This window comes from Rhinoraja longicauda, chromosome 21, assembly GCF_053455715.1.
Source record: "Rhinoraja longicauda isolate Sanriku21f chromosome 21, sRhiLon1.1, whole genome shotgun sequence".
NCBI lineage: Eukaryota > Metazoa > Chordata > Chondrichthyes > Rajiformes > Arhynchobatidae > Rhinoraja > Rhinoraja longicauda.
In genome coordinates this window covers 17,179,373-17,201,641 of record NC_135973.1, presented here as the reverse complement: position 1 = coordinate 17,201,641, position 22,269 = coordinate 17,179,373, and the positions used below count along the sequence as shown (strand labels likewise).

At 40.6% G+C, this 22,269-nt stretch overlaps 1 protein-coding gene across 2 annotated transcripts in view; it reads right to left on the bottom strand.

The window, feature by feature from the left end:
- Nucleotides 1-22,269, bottom strand: part of usp22 (ubiquitin specific peptidase 22) — a 94,126-nt gene that overhangs the window by 55,994 nt on the left and 15,863 nt on the right. For both annotated transcript variants that reach the window (XM_078417869.1, XM_078417870.1), the window contains exon 2: nt 4,249-4,381. In XM_078417869.1, the coding sequence (XP_078273995.1) occupies nt 4,249-4,381 (133 nt within the window). The remainder of the gene's footprint in view (nt 1-4,248; nt 4,382-22,269) is intronic.

Genomic DNA, 22,269 nt, shown 5'->3' with positions numbered 1-22,269 from the left:
GACCATCAATGTTGAGGATGACGTTTTGGGTGGATTTGGTGAGCGTTTTTGGACCAATGATGATGATTTCAGATTTGTTGCAATTGAGTTTGAGGAAGTTTGTTTGAAGCCAAGATTTTATTTCAGTAATGCAGTTTGTCAGTGTAGAGTGTGTGGTGGGGGAGATTGACTTGGTGGAGATGAGGAGCTCGATATCATCGGCGAAGCAGTGGAAGTTGAGACCATGACGGCGGATTAATTGACCAAGGGGGAACAGGTAGAGGATGAAGAGGAGGGAGCCAAGGACTGAGCCTTGGGGGACACCTTGGGGGAGGGGAGCGGTGGGGGATTTACAGTTGTTAATGGAGATGAACTGGTGTCTGTCAGAGAGGTAAGTTTTGAACCAGGATAGGGCTGTGCCGGTGATGTTAAGGGAGGTTTCAAGTCGGGTGAGGAGAATGGAGTGATTTATGGTGTCAAAGGCGGCGCTGAGGTCAAGTAGGATGAGGATGTTGAGGTTGCCAGCGTCGGAGGAGAGGAGAATGTCGTTTGTGATTTTGAGGAGCGCAGTTTCAGTACAGTGGTTTGAGCGGAATCCGGATTGGAAAGTTTCATACAGGTTATTGGTCTTAACTCAATTCTGTCCCCCTGACCTGGAATACCTGTATACAAAATGTAATCCCCTTTACCTACCAGGAGAATTTACATCTACCATCTAGTCAGCAGTCTACTACTCCAAGCCAATGCCAGGTTGACACCATAGGGGGCGTGGCTGTGTTCTGCAGCTGCGGCTCACCGGCAGTCTCTCTGTGTTTTTTTTTGTTTTTTTGTCTATTGTCGTCGTTAAATGTACGTTTTGTTTTATTTTTAACTCTGTGTATGTGGGGGGGTGGTGGGGGGGTTGGGGGAAACCTTTTTTCAAATCTCCTCCTCAACGGAGATGCGACCTTTACCGTGTCGTATCTCCGTTCGCGCTACGGCCTAACATCGTGGAGTCGGCGGCCTCCAGCTGGGATCGACCTCAAAGACTCCGGTCGCAGGGCCTGGACTTACCATCTCGGAGGCTTCGGCCGTGGGCCCTGCAGACCGCGACATCGGGAGTTCGCAGGTCCCTGGCTGGCGACCGGCTTTTGGGAGCTCCAGCCGTAGCAGCTTCGACCGCCCCGAAGCGCAAGGTACGATCGACCAGCTCGCAGGCCCTTCATCGCCCTGCGTGGCCCGGCCGCAGCACTTTCCATCGCCCGGTGGGGGCTCAGGACTTTCATCGGCCTGGTCGGCTCGGCCCTGGGACTTTCCATCGCCCGGTGGGGGCTCAGGACTTTCATCGGCCTGCTCGGCTCGGCCCTGGGACTTTCCATCGCCCGGTGGGGGCTTCAAAAGTTGGGAGCCTCGATCACCTCGTGGCACCACAGGAGAAGAACGAGGAGGAGATAAGACTTTGCCTTCCATCACAGTGAGGGTATGCCTAGAGCAATCACTGTGATGGCTGTTTGTGTAAAAAATTATATCTGTGTGTCTTGTGCTTTTTAATGTCTACTGCCGGACCCTGACGTGAGAGGACGCTGGCGTTGTTTATTCGCCGCTTTTCCGTCAGGATAGTTTGTCTGTTTGTTTCTATGTTAATTGTTTTTGTAAAGCACTTTGAGCATGCGATAAGGCGCTATATAAAATGAATGAATTATTATTATTATTATTATATGAATTACACTCGGTCATCATCTCTCTAGAGATGGCAAACTTTGATGCCCTGTTCATCATTGTCGATGAATTTGATCAAGCTAACTACAGGAACGCATTCCCCAAATTATAATCAGCATGTCTTCGGCATCACGCAGGGGGTTAACACTCTTGATCACTGCAACACCACCAAGTACACCATTGCTCACCTTCAAGTTGGCCAGTCTGATCATCTGTCAGTACTGCGTCTGCCAGTTTACAGGCAGACACTGAAACACGAGTTATAAATGAAAAAGGTAATACAGCAGTGGTCTAGAGGCCAAGGGTCTATTTCAGGGCTGCCTTGAATCGGTAACTAGAACACGTTCAAGACCACATTATACAGCCCGAATAGGTATTCATCAGTCATCAGTTTCATTGAGAAATACATTGGTGACTGCATTCCAAAGACAACTGTGTGGTGGAGGTGAAGAAAGGCCTGGCCGTAATAGGTGGAGACATGAGAAACTGCACAAGCTGGAATCTAACAAAAGATTTAAATGACTTCTAACAAATATTAATTTCTGTGCAAAATAAATGGAGGTACGGGCAGCATCTAAGGAATGGAAAGACAACCTTTCAGGTCGGGATCCTTCTTCAGACTGATTGGAGTGGGAGGGAGACACCCTGACTTTTGCAAGGATGCCATCCCTTACTCTCAATCCTTTACACTGAAGTAGAGTGGAACTGTTTGGGTCTCTGTTCAAGAAAGAAATATAAAGCAGCAAGCGAGTTATTTCGAATTTAGAGGATACCAATGTTAAGAGGAGGAAGATGGCACCCAAGAGCAAGTTTGAAGGAAACAGATAAAACTTTCCAAACAATTTTCTAACAATTTGAAGAGAAAAGGGTTAGTGAAAATAAATGTTGGTCTGCTACAGTTAGGAATGAGGTCATGGGTGGGATGTAACTGGGAAGTAAAACGGCAGAAAAATTAAACTTTGATTAGTGCTTACAAAAAGATCTCAAAAAAACTGAATGTAAATGGTTCTCCCTGTGACTTCCATGGGTTTTCCCTGGGATCTCCGGTTTCCTCCCACATTCCAAAGCTGCAGATTTGAAGGTTAATTGGCTTGGTATAATTGTAAATTGTTCTTTGCGTGTGTATTGGTGTGCTAGTCGGCTGAAGGGCCCGTTTCCACACTGTATCTCTAAACTAAACTAAATTTAAAGAAATTGGGGATCTGGGTAAGTGGAAGGCAGTCAATATTTAAATGCTATTAAATGTGAGATTCTCTACTTTGGTTTAAATGATGATTGGTTGGGAAAGAAGGATATGCAACAGGACCTGGGCATCCCCAGCCTTTCAAAATATGGTCTAAGCCTGTTCCTTTCTAAATCAGGAAATTACAGACCAAATTGTAGAAGAGCTTATACTTTTAAATGTTTGGAAAAGGATGAGTTGATCAACTTTGGGTTTGTGTAGAGAAAACACACATTTAACCAGTTTAATTCAGTTTCTTTCTAATAAAATAGTGAGTTGAGAGGGAAGAAGTGGAAATATATTCTGCAAATAGCACAAGGATGCAAGAACAAAGGCTTCTGGAACTCGTGATGCAAAATTTAGAAATAGATCAATGCTAAAAGGTTACCTGATAATTGTTGGCCATTCTCAGCTCCCCAATGTGGAAAAGGTTAAGAGCAAGATGTTTAAGAAGGAAGGTCAAGTTAAAAAGGCTTATCATAAAAAGAAGAGGGCAATACAGCAATTTATTTTGCTCAAGAATTATTTGAAACAGAACTTTGCCATGAAAAATAACCCAGCTAACCGAAATTGGGCAAAAGCTCTGAAAAATAATACAAAAAGAAAAGGCAAGGAAGTACAAGCAAAACCCATTAATTAAAGCACAGATCATTTTCTAAGTCATTAGTATTCCTGAAGGATTCAGAGTTTTCCATTATCTATTCATGGTCTGGCAATTTGCATAGAAAATGAAGTTAAAACAATAATCTCAACATTGTAACCATATACCAAGTCTTATTTTAATCCACAGAACTTCCTGAAAACATTTTAATGCAAATTTCTGGACATCCAATACTACCTCACTCATTTATAGTCTATTTCATTCTTCCAGATAAATAAGCTTTAATACAAAGGACTTCACCCCAATTTATCATGAAGGGCAGTGAATAACTACAATAATTTGTAGCATCGAAAATATAAAAGACAAAATACTCAATGTTTCCTTCTCGCATTCAGTCCTTTTCATACACTTTTCACGTAAGCTAGATCAAACTGAGATTTTTCTCATCCAAATTGGACATTTACCATTTCTTGCTTTAAAAAAAATATTTATTTCACTGTAACTAGCTTCATAATGAAATAATAATTTAATCCAGCATATGAACGGAAACACGATAGATTATATTAAAAACATAAGTATGAATAATATTAAAGTAAAGCAAATATTAAAAATTGCATACATTTTATGTCTACTCATTTCATGTGGAAATTGACTCATTAGATATATTGTCACAAAGCAATGAAATTAAATGCAGCCTTTCTAAAATCAGCAATGAAAAACAAATCAAAGGTGTTTGCAATGTGCTCACCTAAGTTGTGGCGCTTAGACTTTGCGTGCTCGTGTATGTGTTTCTTGGTGAAACAGCCAAAGAAGACACAGTATAGACAGGAATGGAGCCGGTTGAGGTGAGCACCACACATATGACAAATGCAAGATTTTGCCTGTTAAAGAAAAAACAACAAATGTCAGAAGAAATGGTGTAGGAACAATCAAAATTACATGGGATCATTTCATTCAGGTTATCTATGACCATTCATTTGTGTAACATTCCCTCATATTCTGGGGCAAATGCAAGTAAAAGAAAAGTTGCAATTTTCATTCTAAATATTTTTCAGAAGCTATTATATGATTGGAGAAGCTCAAAGATGCACAAAAAGATGTGTTTCAGATTACATATTAAATTAAAAAAATAACAAATGCACTTTTAGCACAGTGCACAAAGACCTCCAAAACTCTTGGAGCTTTATGCAGATTTTTGGTACTTTTCCTCCATTTCAATGATACCCTTGTCCTTCCTCACAAAATGAAGAACATCATATTTTCCTACAATTTTTTCTTCAAATTCCCTGCTTTGGCCAGCAATTTTTTTAATTTGTCTCTATTTATATGATCCTCACAATCTGACATCACTACTTTGTTTTGTAATTTACAAAATCTGGGTACTTCCAAGTCGTTAACAAAGTAATATAAACAGCTGATGTCTCAGCATTGAACTCACTGGTCACCAGGTTGTCAAGCTGAAAATAATCCCCTTATGCTTCCAGCCCGTTGACCAATCAAAAGTAGAAAAAAAGTCCATAAGACTGTATCAGTAGATAACGTTTTAAATAAACTTTTTTTTTCAGACCAAGAAGTTGGCGATGGCAATGTAGAGAGGTGAAGAAAATCAGCCAGAAATTATAGGTTCCCTATACAAGGCAAAAACAATGTGTATTGTGGAAGGAGCTTGATGATTCTACATTAAAGTCAAGGTAAGTAACCTCAGTTGAGTGCCAGGTAATGAAACTATTATGATTTGTCAAGAAAATAATAGCAGGAATAAGCATACAGACTTTCAAATTTGCTTCCATTCAACACAACTGATCTTCTCCAACAACTCCATTTTCTGCCTTACCTCTATAGCCCTTGTTTTAATAGCCAGAAAATTAAACAGAGAGAGAGAGTCTACTTTGTGGTAGAGAGTCTACTTTGAATATAAGCAGTGATGAACCTCCAAAAGAAAGTGTTATCTCTATCCCAAATCATCTTATTTTGATATTCTGAACTCTAGCTCTGGATGACTTAGCCAGGAGTCACCCTTCACCATTTCTCTCCTCGACCTTGACACGTATCTTTCTTCTAGAAAATAAAAGGCCTCTACTTCTCAATCTGTCCTTGTGTGACAGATCTCCAAGCCAGTATAGAGTATCTTCATTGCACTCCCTCTGTAGCAGTTGCATCATTCTGGAGGAGACCAAAGTCGTATGCAGTATTCCAGCTGTGTTCTCACCGACAAGCGAGTAGTTCCCCGCTTTCTCTTGCCTTCCTTGTACTGTGGGTTCACATTTGTGACTCTCCATGTGCAGGGAACGTGCCAGAATCTATAGAATTTCATATGAGTATCCACTATTTCCATGACCATATCTCAAGACACTAGACATGTTCTCGCAAAGTATTTCTTTGACAATACCAGTTTATTCCACTTCCACATTTGCACTAGATCCTTGATTCACTGGGAAAATACATTAACTGTACATTCCTTCTTTGCTCTTTGAGAAGTTTGCCATTTATAAATTAGTAGTTACATTTCCTACTTTTTACAAGGAAGTACGTTTTAAAAAAATGTTTCATTGGTGGTAAACCCACTCTGTAAAATCCAGAAAAAAATAGAATGTGATACTTATAAATGAACAGAACTTTAGAAATTAAAGCTCTAATAGATTTCATACAAGCACTGTTAGAAAAATACAGATTCAGAAATTCATACTTAATATCAAAGCAATTATGTGTTTGTTTTTTTAAAGCTGTATTTAAATTTTGTGATATTATAGAAATTTGGGGTCTGCAGTTTTAAATACTTATTTTGTTTGTGTGGAAAAGACATTCTTATCATTTGTTTATACCAAAACCCAACCATAATACAAAACACAAATGAGACAACTGCTTTATAAGTGTACTGAGCTATTCCAGTGTCGTTCTATTCTCTGCAATGCACCAGGCACTGCAGTAACATCGAAAACAACATAACCAATACTGCAGCAGTGCACAGCATTGACTTGACTGCTATGCCAAAAACCTATTTGCCCATCAGTTTTGCAGCAGATTGTACATCTCTATTTGATGAGTATTGATTGCAAACTTAATGGATTATTTACTATGGGGTGGAAGAAAATCTGCAAATGCTGACTCAAGTCAAAATACTTAGTGAGCGCTTCTTTTACTGCTGTACTGTTATGGTAAAAATAATAAAAATAAGATTCAGTCCCACAACAACTTGTTGTTTAGACATGATATTTATTTATATATTTTACAATGTATATGACATATACACATTGTTAGAAAAGCCTTAAGGTCAGTAGATTTATTCCATGCATAATTTGAGAGCCACAGACTACGATCGTTAGAGCTTCACTGAACTTTTCAATCAAGATTAGACCTGTACCAGAATTAACCCAAACATTTAGATTTTTCTCTATTCCCACTTTGTCATTCTGAGCATTGGACAAGAATGGGAATGGCTTCAGCTGCAATGTCATCTCACAACAGGAAATGCCCAGCTGAACCTAGCAAAGCCCAATGACAAAAATCAATTTGAAATGTTCCAAAGATTTCAAATTGAAAACACAATTAACAGTGAAAAATAGGAAGAATTTGATACTCCAGCAGGAAAGATGGTGAGAGAGCTCAAGTGCACTGAAATGCAAAATCATTCCATTACAACTTGTGAACACTCAACGATTAATTAACATGATACTACCCAAGTAGTAGAGATCTACTCTGACTAGAAATGAGCAGATAACTTACATTTAAATGCCCAAACCCAACAAATCAGATGTCAAAATTAGAACAGATGGAATTAGGATGATATGCTGACGTGGATTGGCGATTGCCATCAGAACGCTGCAGGAATAAACAAATCCAGAAGGGAGGTTTTGCTAATGTGGCCCACAGGAATCGGTGTTGGGGCACTATTCCCTTTATCATGTATCTGTACACTGTGAATGGCTCGATTGTAATCATGTATTGTTTTTCTGCTGACTGGTGAGCACGCAACAAAAGCTTTTCACTGTACCTCGGTCCATGTGACAACAAACTAAACTAAACATAAAAGACATTCACTGTGCAAATAAATTGGACCAGGAAAGTTAAGTTTGCTAATGATACATAGTGTCATTTTGAATTGTGGGGAGGATACAGAGTGGCTTCCAGAAGACACAGCAGGCTAAATGACTGGCAGATGACAGCCACGTGAAAAAAATTGAATTTGTCCACTTTTACATATAAAAATAAAAAAGGCTAAGAATTTTTTTAATGATAAGAGACTTAAATGTTCAGAGGGTCCTTGGTATCCTTCGACACTAGTCAGTGAAAGTTAACACACAAGAAGCAATTAGGAAGAATGGTCCATTGGGCAACCATATATTGACCTTTATCCACACAGATTTCTACACAGATCGAAAATATCACAGCAATTGATTTTGGTTTATTGTTACTGTTTGAGTGTTACCCAGTCAAATCATACCATGAGTATAATCAAGGCACACACAAGTACAAAGGGTATGTGCAAAGAGAAAAATACCAGAGTTCAGGAGGTAATGTTAAAGCTAGAGTGAAAGTACAGAAAGAAAAGAGCAATGGTCACAACGAGATAGGTTGGGAGATCCGGAGTACACCTTAGCTACGTGAGGACCAGTGATCTGATAACAGTAGGGAAGAAACCGTTCTTGAATCAACAGTACGTGATTTCGAGCTTTTGTATCTTCTACCCAACAGGAGACGTAAGGAAAAGGAGGAATGCCTGAAGTTTAAGTAGTTCAGTGTTGGAAAGTGGTACTGCAAATTAAAATTAAATTATCAGCCATAGCAACGCAGGCACGAAAAGCCAAATTACATTCTTCCTACTTCTATTTCTTATGTTCCAATTTGTCAGGTCTCCAGATCCACAAACTAGTTGCAGTTGCTTATGGACCCAATCTAATTCTTGTAAGGACATAATTTCTCAATAAATAAACCCAATAGAGTCAGACCTTGCCAAGTTTGCATTAGGTAACCAGAGCTAGCCAAATGTGCAAATAGATAAGCCTTTAGAAGGCATCAACAAAACAAAAAAGGGAATGACAAAAATAACAAATTACTAATGATAGGTGATTTTAAAAATATGTGGGGTCATGGTATAGTTTCAGTTTGGCATTTACCTCAATTATGAAGAGTAATGATAAGTTTAAGGTAATTGATGGTTTACAATTTACAGCAGGACAGCAACAGTCCATATAAGAAACTAAAGTTGATTAGGCAAAACAAAAGTCCTTGCCAATATAATAAATTGACCACTGGAGAAATCAAGACAAGCGTGGGTAAACAAGTATGAAATTAGGGAGTGGGAGAAAACAGCCTCAAATAGTAAATCACAACATACACATCACAATCCATAAAGAGTAGTTAAAATGGCAAATGAAGACAAGACTCAGACGTGAATTGCAGCATTATCTGCACACAAAATTTAAAACTGGAGCCACATATGACCTGGTTCACTTCAGCAAAATTAGCACTTGTTTTGCCCATGTTCCCAATCATTAAAGCAAAAGAACACAGCTGGTAGGCCAGTAAAGCATGGGCAAATTAAAACCTTGGGGCACTGGAGTGACAATTGAGGTGCTGCTTTTGAAGAGTTCAGATGGTTCAAATGATTGAAACTATGTTCCTGAACTGCATCAGTTTGCTCATGGGCCAAACGGAAGATGTATATAAAATGTATAAAAACTATCACAAAAATAGGGACATCATGGGTTCACCACGAGTTAACTAGACAAACATTTGTAGGCAAAATGGTCATTGGTCCTTGCAATCAGTCCTAAATGCTTTCTTTAATGAGAAGACATAAAAAATAGCCAGTCTAGCTGTTTCTAGATAAACCAAACAAAAAGGAATTTGAACGTAGGATCTATGAACTTGGGGAAATAATGAAAAAAAATTGGACAAAGGAAGAAGCTAAAGATAAAATCATTTGGAAACTAGCTTATTTCAGCAGGATGAAAGTAAACTACACCAGAATTAACTGACAGGGAAAAAAGTAAATTCAGCACAACTGAGCAGCTATAGGAGACAATTAAATGTAAGACTAAGAAAACATATCCAATGCCAAAATTAATGTGTAAATTTACATATATTTTAATGGATCTTGAATTTGATAATAATGTGGCATCTAACATTAAAAGTAGTTTTGTTCCATGATAGAGTCATGCAGTGAATCCAGCCCAAAGGTTTCTCCATCGAGTGTATGGACAGAACAAAGAAAGTGGTGAAAGGGAAAGGTGATGACATCTGCCTCATGGTAAACTCTTTGTGGTGCTCAGATGTCACAGTCCTGTCCAACTATTGCTCTCCATACCTGGAGCACCTCATGGTGAAGTGAGGCCCTTTTACCTCCCAGGGGAATTCATCTCCGACATCATGACCGCCATGTACATCCCACCCAGGCAGATGCAGACCTAATCTATGGACTTGAAACCCAAGGAATCTCTCTTTATCAACATTCCTTAGTGTCCTCCCATTTATTGTGCACCTTAATCCCAATTCACTTCTCCCTAATACTTGTTGGGATTAAATTCCACCTGCAACACTCTACTCATCAATCTACATCTTGCTGTAGCCTTCAATAATCTTCATTATCTGCAACACCACCAATCTTTGGACCATCTGCAAACTTAAACCTACTGCTATTTCTCATTTTTTTAATGTTCTTACTCAACCAGACCACAACTTTATGTTTCAGACGTCAGCTGGGTTGAGCCAGGTCAGCTCAAACTTAATTCACCTATATCTAACCTGATCCCTTCCTAATGATGCAATGATCAAAAAACCACATCAGCCTATTTACTTTGTTCGACACCAGAGATGATTCAACATGTCCACAAAGATTCTTTCGAGCTTCACCAGATATGATGTAGAAACTATTGTGATGGGATTTATCTCAGTCTTGTATGGGCTCTACCCTTCACTGCCTGAACCTGCAGAGAGTGGTGAACACAGTCCAATCCATCATAGACATGTCAATCTCTTCCATCCAGTCCATCTTTACCTTGCATGGTAACAGGAAAGCTACTGCAACACAGTGAAGATGGACTGGATGGAAGGAAATGACCATCCTTGACAGGTAGTGTCGAGGATCCCTGCCACCTGGTCAAGACATCCAGATTTAAATACAGCTTCTTCCCCCAGGATATCAAACTCTTGAACCTATCACCTTTCATATCCCATTACCAGATGTGCTGCCACCCACTCTTATTCTTAACTTTAATTCATTCAGTTATTCCATTTGTAATTTAATATTCTTCTGCACTACAATACTGCACCATTCTGCAGTTTTGACTCTGCTTTCTCACATCTACTCCATCAATATGAACGGTCCCGAAACATCAACTTTCCATTCCCTCCACAAACGCTGTCTGAATTTCTCCAGGACTTTGTTTTTACTAAAGATTCCAGCATTTGCAATCTCGTGTCCATTGTATTAATGTAGTATTTATCATAATTGTATGCATACCATTTACTCCTGAGAGTTTCCCGACAACAAGATATCCATAGCACAATGGTGTACACGACTATAATACTAATCTAATCTCAATGTGTAGTTATGTCTGCCACAAAAAAAAATGAGCACTAAAAATTAGCACCAAGTAATTACAATCTGCAAGAATGTATTTATTTGTAATGAAGACTTGCCTTTAGTTTTATCAATTGGCATAGACATTTGTACCCATCTCATCCTCCAAACCTTCATAACAATGAAAGAATTGATAAATATACAAAACACCTATTTGCATTTCAAAGCTGCAAGGCAAAACAGCAAAGCAAAATGTGCAATTGCGGCATAAAATCCCAAACTATTCATGATTGCAATATAAATTATGGGATACAGAGACTAAAAGTTGCATCCAAAGTCTGGCTGAGGATTTAAAAATTACATTGAACAAGGCAGGAGGAACAGAATTTGGGGTGCCATTTGTTTTTAATTGACAATCCAGCAACAGGAATTGCAAGTCAGTGTTGAACCTCACTAAGATTACAATATAAACTTCTTGTAACATGCAGGCACATCATGGTGTTCTTTTCAAACATCTCCATTCCAATCTGTATAGTTCATCGAGAGCCTCTAGTGGCAGAATTAGAGAATACGGCTAGTTTTACAGAAGATAAAGAACAAAATATTTTTGATAATCATTTATGGAAATCCAAAGTAAAAACAAAATGCTGGAAATACTGAGCAGCAGAATCTCTGCAGAGAGAAATATTGTGGGCAGAAGGGTGCTGTACTGTTCTATTTCAGGTCAATGTTCTTTCATCAGACACTTTTGGCAGGTTATTAACCCATAATACAAAATTCTGTTCCTCTATCAATAGATGATGCCTTACTTGAATGGACTTAACATTCACTAGGCATTTACAAACAACTGGGCAAGAGTAAATTCTAAGAACACATTACTAGCTATTTAGATGCAGCAGGATATTATTGCAAGGTTAACTAGCAAGGATTTATATTTCTAGTGATCCAGTCACAAAATGAAAAGTTAAGATAAAATGTCACAGGAAGAGGTCAATTATACATCTTCATCCACTTCAAAGTTATGGTTCACCCTGCCTTAACTTCCTCCACTCCACCATACTTAATGAGGAATGTTATTTTAAATAGATGTTTTTCTTCTTTCATAGCCTTTCTAATGCACAAGATCTGGAATAGAATGCCGGTATTACAGTCTATCCTGTAGGGCCTAATGAAAGCAGGCCACAATGTTGCAAAATGGCAAATTAAAATGGATGCAAAGGGAAATAAACTGACAGGCCAGCCAATGATTTAATGTAGATACAGTGAAAAGCTTTAGTTGCATGCTAACCAGTCAGCAGGACTATATGTGATTACAATCGAGCCATCCACATTGGACAAATACAGGATAAAGGGAATAACATTTAGTGCAAGGTAAAGTCGGATAAAGTCCAATTAAAGATAGTCAGAGGGTCTCAAGATAGATAGCTCAGGATCGATCTCGAGTTAATAGGATTAATTTGAAGGTATGCGTTTTTTAACTTCTGTACCTATTGCCTGATGGGGGGGGGGGGGGGGGGGAGAAGAGGGAGTGACCAGGATGAGACTATTCCTTGATTATGCTGGCGGCCTTGCTGAGGCAGATTGAAGTGTAAATCGAGTCAATGGAAGGGAGGGTGTCTCCAATTCTCTGCAATTTCTTGCAGTCTGTTGCAAGACTGGAGTTGGTCCCGAACCATGCTGTAATGCATCCCAAAAAAATGATTTCTACGGTGCATCTATAGAAGTTGGTAAGAGTTGTTGGGAACATGCTGAACTTCCTCAGCTTTCTAAGGAAGTAGAGGTGTTGGTGTGATTTCTTGGCCATTGCTTCATTATGGGTGGGCCAGGACAAGTTGCTGGTGATGTGTGTGACTGAAGTCAAAGAACTAGTGAGCACTGTTCAATTAAAACTTTGAAATTTGTTTGACGAAAAGAAAGTTTGTTCACAGAAAGAAGAGATTTGTACCTGCAAAAAAAATTGCTGCTTGTTGCAATCAACATATGATGTAAAACATCACAAAGGATTAAGGGGGTCTGAAGAAGGGTCTCAACCCGAAACGTCACGTGCCGAAACGAAGGCAGGAACGGGGTACTGATTGAGAATGATCAGCCATGATCACATTGAATGGTGGTGCTGGCTCGAAGGGCCGAATGGCTTACTCCTGCACCTATTGTCTATTATTCCTTTTCTCCAGAGATGCTGCCTGACCCGCTTAGTTATTCCAGCATTTTGTGTCTATCTTAGGTGTAAATACGCATCTGCAGTCCCTTCCTGCACGAAGGATTAGTATGCTCTTTAAAAGCAAGTATGTAAAGAACTAATCTAAAATGGTATTCAGGGGAAATGTGTTGAATTAATAGAACCAAAATTGTATTTAAAATGTCGGTAGCCAAAACATTTCTGCCTTGTAATTTAGTACCCGATCCCTTCTCCCAAAAACTGTCAAAGATGATGCGATGAATCAGAAAGATCTCCACTTCAACTCATGCATAACTGAGGAATTAGGTTTCCCTCCCACAATTCCAGATTAAATACTTACCTACTATTTAAAGAATATAAAATACATACTGAATTGTTGACTATTTGAAGCAGTAAGTTGAAGTTTGAGAAGACAAGCCAGCAAAGTGGGGTCAGACTAATTAAAAAAAATAAAAAATTTTGACCTGCGTTCAATCTCATCTCCTGATGTCACCCAAGTGGAGTTTGCACATTTTCTACGTGAATGCATGGGTTTCCCCGACATCCCCAAGACTGTGTTAATTGGTGGGACAGCAGAGTACTGATCTGGTGGAACCAGGCGATAGGCGAATTAGAGGTTCAATGGGTGTGTGAAAGAAAGTTGATTGTAGGGAATAAGTATAGTGAGTTGGACTGACAGGAATGCTGAGAGGTAATCAAGAAAATGTGAAATAAGACATTGAAATCCAATTTATTACCATTGTAATAATTATGGCATTGTCGATTTTTTATTCATTTGGTTTCTAGAAGTCTTTTTGGACAATGTTATACTAATTACATTAATTTTAAGTGTATCAATTTATTGTATCTCGCAGGCTGCAATGATTTTTAAAGCTGACGTTTCAAAAATAGGTCCCACAGCATGGAAATGGATCATTTGACACAGTAAATCGACATTCATCAGTGGTCCCCCATTCATATTAATCCATTCTTCTAGCACATGGGCCATAGCCTTCTATTTCAAGTGCTTGTTTTGAATCCAGATTCTATAACCTCCTCCCCTTGGGCGACAAATCAATTGTAATCCATGTGAAACACCATTTGGAGGAAGCATAGAAAGTTGCAATAGTGCAGAACATACCCTAGGTGGGAGATGCAAAATCAATCCCCAAAAGTGTCTCAGTAGCACCACGAGTGATCGAGCACCAAAGGATATTACTGCTAAATTGGGTCTGTAGCAGGTGGTGAAGGAATCAACAAGAAGGGAAAACCTCAATTGATTCCTGTCCAAAAAGAAATCCATCCACCCATGACAGTATCAGTAAAGTGCCCGGTGGACAATCTTTGTGGAGACTAAATCACACCTTCAATAAAAATACACTGTGCCGTGTGGCATGTTTGCAGCATGTTAAATGGAGCACCCTGCAAACAGATCTAGCAATTCAGGGCAATAGCAGACAATAGACAGAGCTGAGATCAGAGTCGCTTTGCTCTGGGCCTCCTGACAGCCTTGGTCCAAACATGGACAAAACAGCTGAACAGTAGTGAAATGAGTAGAATTGCCTGTAATATCAAGGCAACATTTCATAAAAAGAGCAGTGGCTAAACTGAGATTAAGAACATTTAATTGTCATAAGCATCATGAACAAAACGGAAAAACTTACCTGCTGCAGTTTTACAGGCACATAAACACAACAAATAAATATACACCAAATTATAATACAATAAACTATCAGCAATAGAGGATAATCAGGCCATAATAGCACGCCGAAGTACATAGTGCAACCCATATGCAAAGTCCATAGCAGTTCAGTGGTGAGATAGGGTTGTGGTAGGATCGCACAATGTAAGGAGCCAGCGCTGCCCTCGCAGCTGCGGCTTGCCTGCAGTCCGTCTGTCTTTTGTGTTTTTTGTTGTTTTTGTATGAATTGTAGTTTTTGTATGTTATGTGGGGGGGGGGGACGGGGGGGACGGGGGACTGTAAAATTCTCTCTCCCGAACGGAGACGCGACCTTTGTTTCTGTGTCGTGTCTCCGTTCCCGCTGCGGCCTACCACCGGCCATGCACCTGGGACCACCTGGGGCTCTGGTTCGCAGAGCCCGCGGCCCGGACTCACCACCTGCGGCGCTGGCCGCTTTCGGAGGCTGCGGGAGCGGCTGCGGCTCGTCTCCGGAGGCTCCGGCGCGGGCCGCGTGGACGTCGGAAGCCCGCAGGCCCCTGGATGGGGGCCAACACCAGGAGCTCCAGCAGCGGCTGCGATAGCGTCTTCGCCCGCCCCGAATCGCGGGGCTTGGGTCGGCCCGCCGCGGACCTTTCACCGTCTGGCGGGGGCTTCAATGTCGGGAGCCACGACCGCCCCGATGTGGCAACTCCAACAACCTGACCGCGGGAGAAGACGGCAGGGGAAGAGAAAAATACATTGTGGCCTTCCATCACAGTGAGGAGGTGACTGGAGGAGACTCACTGTGATGGATGTTTCTTTTGTTTGGTGTTAGCTTATGATTGTGTGTGTGTTATTGCATTTTTATTGATTATTCTTATTGGTCTTATTGTTGAACTGCGGGTAATGTTTCATTTCACTACACATTTATGTGTATGTGACAAATAAACGACTATTGACTATTGACTAATTCAAGAGACGGATGGTTGATGAGGAAAGTTGTTCTTTATCTTGGAGGTACAGTTTTCAGGCTCCTGTACCTTCTTCCAGATGCTCGTAGCGAGACGAGAGCAAGGCTAGGGTGGTGGGAGCCTTTGATGAAAATAGCTGCTTTCAAGAGGCAATGCTTCCTGTGGATCCCTTTGCTGTTATGGACATTAATACACAGATGGAAAGAACAACGTCCATCACTTTCTGCTGCCTCCTATGTTCTTGAGCATTCGAGTTACCAAACCAGGCAGTGATGAAACATGTCAGTGCACTCTCCACAGTACACCTGTGCTAGTTTAATAGGAGTATTTGGGAACCTGCTGAATCGCCTCAAACATCTGAAGAATTAGAGACATTGATGAGTTTTCTTAAGATTGCATCAATGTGCTGGGATCTCAACAGAGGGGTGCCTACCTAGGAACATGAATTTGAAGCTATTAGCCATCTCAATATTCATCCTACCAATGTTCCGTTCAGTTTAGTTTATTGTCACGTGTACCGAGGTGCAGTGAAAAGCTGTTGTTTTGGGCGAACCAGTCAGCGGAAAGACAACACATGATTACAATTGAGCCATTTACAGTGTATATATACATGATATGGGACTAGCATTTAGTACAGGGTAAAGCCAGTAAAGTCTGATCAAAGATAGTCCGAGGGTCACCAATGAGGTAGAGAGTAGTTCAGCACTGCTCTGTGGTTGTGGTAGGATGATTCAGTTGCCTGATAACAGCTGGGAAGAAACTGTTCCTGAATCTGGAGGCGTGCGTTTTCATACTTCTATTCTATACCTTTTGCCCGATGGGAGAGGGGAGGAGTGGCCATGGTGCGACTTGTCCTGTGCTGCTGGCCTTGCCGAGGCAGCTCTCGGCATAAATGGAGTCAATGGAAGGGAGGTTAGTTTATGTGATGATCTGGGCTGCGTCCACAATTCGCTGCAATTTCTTGCAGTCTTGGATCGAGCTGTTCCCAAACCAACCTGTGATGCATCCTGATAAAATACTTTCTTTGGCATATCTGTTGAAGTTGGTAAGAGTTGTTGGGAACATGCTGAATTTCCTAAGCCTTCTAAGGAAGTAGAGGCGTTGGTGTGCTTTCTTGGTTGTTACTTCAATATGGGTGGTCCAGGAAAAGTAGTTGGTGATATCGACTCCTCGGAATTTGAAGTTTTCAACCCTCTACTTCAACACTGTCAATGCAAACTGGGGTATGTGTATCACTTTGCTTCCTCAAGTCGATCACTATCTCCTTTGTCCCTTTGACATTGAGAAAGGTTATTGTCTCGACACCAGGACATGAGGTTCTCCTGCCTGTACTCAACCTCATCATTATTTGATATCCAGCCCACAATGGTCGTGTCATCTGCGAATTTGAAATTTGAATTAGATTTGTACATGGATGTACAGTCGTGGGTGTACAAGGAGTAAAGAAGGGGGCTGAAAACGCATCCTTATGGAGCACCAGTGTTGAGGATTATCGTAAAGGATGATTTGTCCCCAATCCTCACTGACTGGGGTCTGTTGGTCAGGAAGTTGAGGATCCAGTTGCAGAGATGAGTGACTCCAATTCCCGCGTGTTTGGTGATAAGCTTGGATGGTATAATGGTGTTAAAGGTAGAGCTGTCGTCTATGAATAGCAGTCTGACGTAGACATACATGTCTCTCTTATCCAGGTGTTCCAGGGATGAGTGTAGGGCTAGAGAGAAGGCATCGTCCATGGTGGTAGGTGAACTGCAGTGGGTCGAGGCCGCTGGGTAGACTGGATTGAATGCGTTTCACAGGTCGGCAGGTACATGGTTCCAAGAAGGTGTACCTTTTTTTTTTTTTTAAAAGAGGTACAACCCCCTGAGTCTCCTGTACACCAAGCTTTCTTCCCTTCCTCATCGTCACCCATCCTCTCTCTTCCGGTAACATCGTTGTAACGATCTCGCCGTAGGTCCTGTCCAGGAAACTCTCATTTTCCCGGATGATCCCGAGGTCATCCAGTTGCCTCTCCAGTTCCCTAACACAGTCCTTCAGGAGCTGAACACACTTTCCACAGTTGCAGCAGTCAGAGGCACCAGCAGTGACCCCGACCTCCCACATCCTGCAAGCATCACACTGAATCAGCTCGACTGTCATTTCTTCACTGCGTCTCACCCTCTCCAACTTTTGGCGTAGCCTCCTCACCTCAGCCTCTCGAGCCAAAGACTCACACTTTTCACACAAGGCACCTTGAAGGTATGTGTTGCAGGCTGGCCCCGACCGGTTTAAAAAATCACCCGCTCCTGAAGAAACACTGAAAAACTCCTCAAAAGATTACCTTCTCAGCCAATCCCCACACTCACTCTTTAACCTGCCGCTCCTCTGCCGACCTTGAAGGTCCACAATCACCTATCCATTTTCCTCTACACAAATGCTGCCTGCCCTGCTGAATTCCTCCAACACATTTTTTCCCCACAAGATTTCAGCATTCTCTTGTGTCCCCATTTAACATTCAATGGTAGAGCAAGAATCACCAATGATCAGAAACTCAACTAGATGAGCCACATATACTGTATACTGTTGCAACGAGAGCAGGTTAGAGTCTTGGTATACACCAACTGGGGAAATGGAACTGCTGCTTCAAAAAAAAAAAGCATATCGAGGCAAAGACGAGCAAGGAGATAATTGTAAATATCATCTCGCATTTTGAATTGCTATTTTTTTACTGGTGTAGATATTATACTGGAAATTTTGTAGTGCCTGTAGCTGATGAAAACAAAATCATATTCAGACCTTGCCATTCTGTTATGGAAAATGAAGGACACTAAACAATTGCTGTAGAAGGAAATCATGCTGCTAGATGTTGCATGGAAGTATCGCCTGTTTACCGTACAAATTATTTACATCCAGATTTCCAAAGAAAATTCTGAAAAAAGGAAACTCCCTATTCAACATCTGAGCCCAATTCAAAATGAACTTAAAATACCACTAATTTATTCTTAGGGAAGTGAAAGCACCACAAAAACTCAAACGAACTGCCTCTGTCCATACTAAAGATATCTACTTCCAGTTTTGTATGCAAAATGAAACTAGCTGAAAGCAAATGGGGTTAAATAAGTATGCCTTGATGATATTTTGAAAAATAACATTTATCCCATCTTTCTTGTCCTTCTTCATAACACATTTTACTGGAGCTATACATTTTAATCAAAAATAAAGACTCATACAGCAGCCTGCAAAAAACACATGTTTTGCCAAATCAACATTTCTTCCTTAGACTTGAAAATACTGTAGCATTCTGCATATGGTAGACAAACTCTGTTTATATCAATATTTAGGATCAACTATAAAAACTTAAAATCTACCATGAACAATTACAATTGGAAATTGTAAACATCCAAGAATGGCATACCATGCATAAAGCATGTTGAATGCCAAAATGCTATATCAGGGTCCACAAATAAGGTTTAAATAGAAAAGGAAAAACAGGAAAAAAAGCCTCCACATAAATAAATACACCACCAGAAGTTAATTTTATCTTTTAGGAATTAAGGGCCACTGGAATATCCCCCTCTTCCCTGATGGGCAATAACAATGCATGTCTGTGGATCAAGCCGCTAACTGTTGAGTTCAGCATCAAGATGGCCGCGACAGCGGCCGCTGCAGGAAACAAAGGTACCAGGAAGCAGTTTGGGGTCTCATCTCCAGCGCCCTCAAAATCGCACTGGATGCGATAAGGTCAGCTGCGGGATGCCCGGGGCACGAAGACAAAATGGCGGCTGTGTGAGGCGAAGGAAGATGGTTCGCTGGTCGACGTGTCCGGATCAAGATATCAGGGAGTGGACCTAGAGGCCCTGCAGCAGCCTGGGGGTCAATTGGATCAATTGACGCCATTCTAGGTAGCAAAGTGCACCAGTCAGACGTGGTCTGTAGCGGTGGAGGATATCAACAACCTCACTTGGCCAGGCTGACCCTACAATGCCACCAGGACACTGGCCTTTATGGTCAAGTTAAGAACTCTACATTTACAACAACATGGATATGAATCATGAAAAATGGCGCCTAAACATGGCGACTCTTATGGTCTCAGTATACTATTCCTATAAACTTGTACCTAACTAAGACTGTGCACATATAGTAATACTGTTACTAACTGTATTATCACACAGTGAAATTCTTTTTTGCATAAAGTACTATTGAACTATTCAAAGGTTTTTATTCACAAAATGCTGGAGTAACTCAGCAGGTCAGGCAGCATCTCAGGAGAGAAGGAATGGGTGATGTTTCGGGTCGAGATCCTTCTTCAGATTGAACTATTCAGTTTCACTATTTCAGCAGGAATACTATCTTCTCCCGGGGCCTTATTATTAAACTTGGAAAATGGTCTTGGACTTATCAGTCAAGAGGCAAGCTATGCATCTGCAATACTTACTCACTATTACTGCCGCCACCTCACCCCAACCCCGCTGCCACCCCACAACGCTACCTGGCTGTAATTTGGAGCATATCACACACATTTCTTTGTCATCCTCGGTAGACACAAAATGCTGGAGTAACTCAGGACAGGCAGCATCTCTGGAGAGAAAGAATGGGAGATGCTGCCTGTCCCGCTGAATTACTCCAGCATTTTGTGTCTACCTTCAATTTAAACCAGCATCTGCAGTTCTTTCCTACACTCTTTGTCATCCTCCATCAGTACCAGTAACAAGGAGACACAAGGAACTGCAGATGCTGGAATCATAAGCAAAACACAAAGTACCAACTCGAAACATCATCAAACCATTCCCTCCATAGATGCTGCCTGACCCACTGAGTTCCTCCAGCACTTTGTGTTTTAGTGCCTGTATCAACTCATTTTCTACATCATTTCTAGCCACTATCAATCAGATATTCCCTTTGTCTTTGCCTCCCCACCTTTTGTCACAGATATTTCCTTCTGCAACTTTAGTCACATATTTTGCCCTTCCAAGCTGCATTGAAGGCTTTTGTACCCGAAATATTAACTTTAACACTTTAATATTAACACTCTCCACTGATGTTGCCCAATCTGTTGATTGTTTCCAACATACTCTATTTTTGTTTCAACATTTCAAGGATATCAAAAGTATTTAGCCAACTATGCAATGAAATTCTGCTATCACCAAACCTAGAAACTTTGATGGACTTATCATGCAGACATCCTTTAAACATGAAAAATGCAAGGGTAAGTGTGCAAGAAAAAACAAAATTATTTTATGAAATGTATAAGGGATGCTGTAAATCAAATGAAGACATACAATACTGGAAATGATCTGCAATCAAGCAACATCTGCTGAGTAAGAAATATTGCAGTTGTTAATATTCCACATCATCTGAACTGAATAAAGTTGAAGTTATGTAGAGTGATTATTAAAAAGTCGGATGGATTATAGTTATGACTGTGCTAGTTGCCCAAAGCAGGTCCAGCTTCTTTCCAAATCCCCACTCATGCTGTTTAATAGGGTAAATAGCTGAGTGTAAATGTATGATGGGAGAATCAGGAGGGGTGTTAATGGGCATGAGAGAGAAACACTGCCACCCTGAAATTCATCTACATATATCTCCAAGAACTTGGGTGAGATGATAGGAATACAACTTGCTGCGCAAGCTTAAGTAAAGTGGTATGTAGGGCCAGATTAACTAATAAGGAACAGTTTTTGCAGTGAAAAAGGTTCTGGACAATTTCTGCTGAGGTCCTGCTACACCAATTGCCCTGATAAAATAGGAAGCAAAATCAGGGAACTGCCTTTCTATCACTCAAAGCTGAGAATGATCAGGTGGTTTTCAAATATCTCCAAATATTCATTCACTTAATTATTTACATCTATCTAAATAGCGTTAAGTAAAATGATCAAAACAAAGTTTAAAAAAAATCAAAACCTACCCTACACCAAGACCAGTAACCCCTTTTGAAATGAGAGTTACTAAACCTGCACCAGAACTGGTTAATGTAAGATTACAAAAGTGAAATTCTCCAGCATAATGTCAGGGAACCTGCAGCTTCTCCCATCTGGTTCTCTGTGAATTCTGGTGACAGAGAGAGGTGTCAGATGCTAACATATGTATCATTCAGCTCACCCCTAACTTAAGGGTCTGCATAAGTCTGGGACTTGTTTGCTTGGAAATAGAAAAACACCAGAACTTATTTTCTGAACTGCTGGCCCAAAAAGAATTATTTTTAAGGGCAGCGATCCTCAAGGACCATACAACAAAACAGAGCTGACAAAGTCTCAACTCCAGCATTTTATGTCTATCACACAATTCCTTTTATTTCCCCACTAAACATACTTATAAAACATGTGCATCTTGAAAAAGTTTTAAAATGCTGTACCAAAGGAAATTCAGAAAATAGCAGCAATGCAGTTAGCAAACTTTAGGAAGAAAATTAAGAGTTGAGAGTCAGTGAAGGGTAAAAGATGTCAAAATGATAGACTATCACACAGCCTGCAGAGATAAGCAAA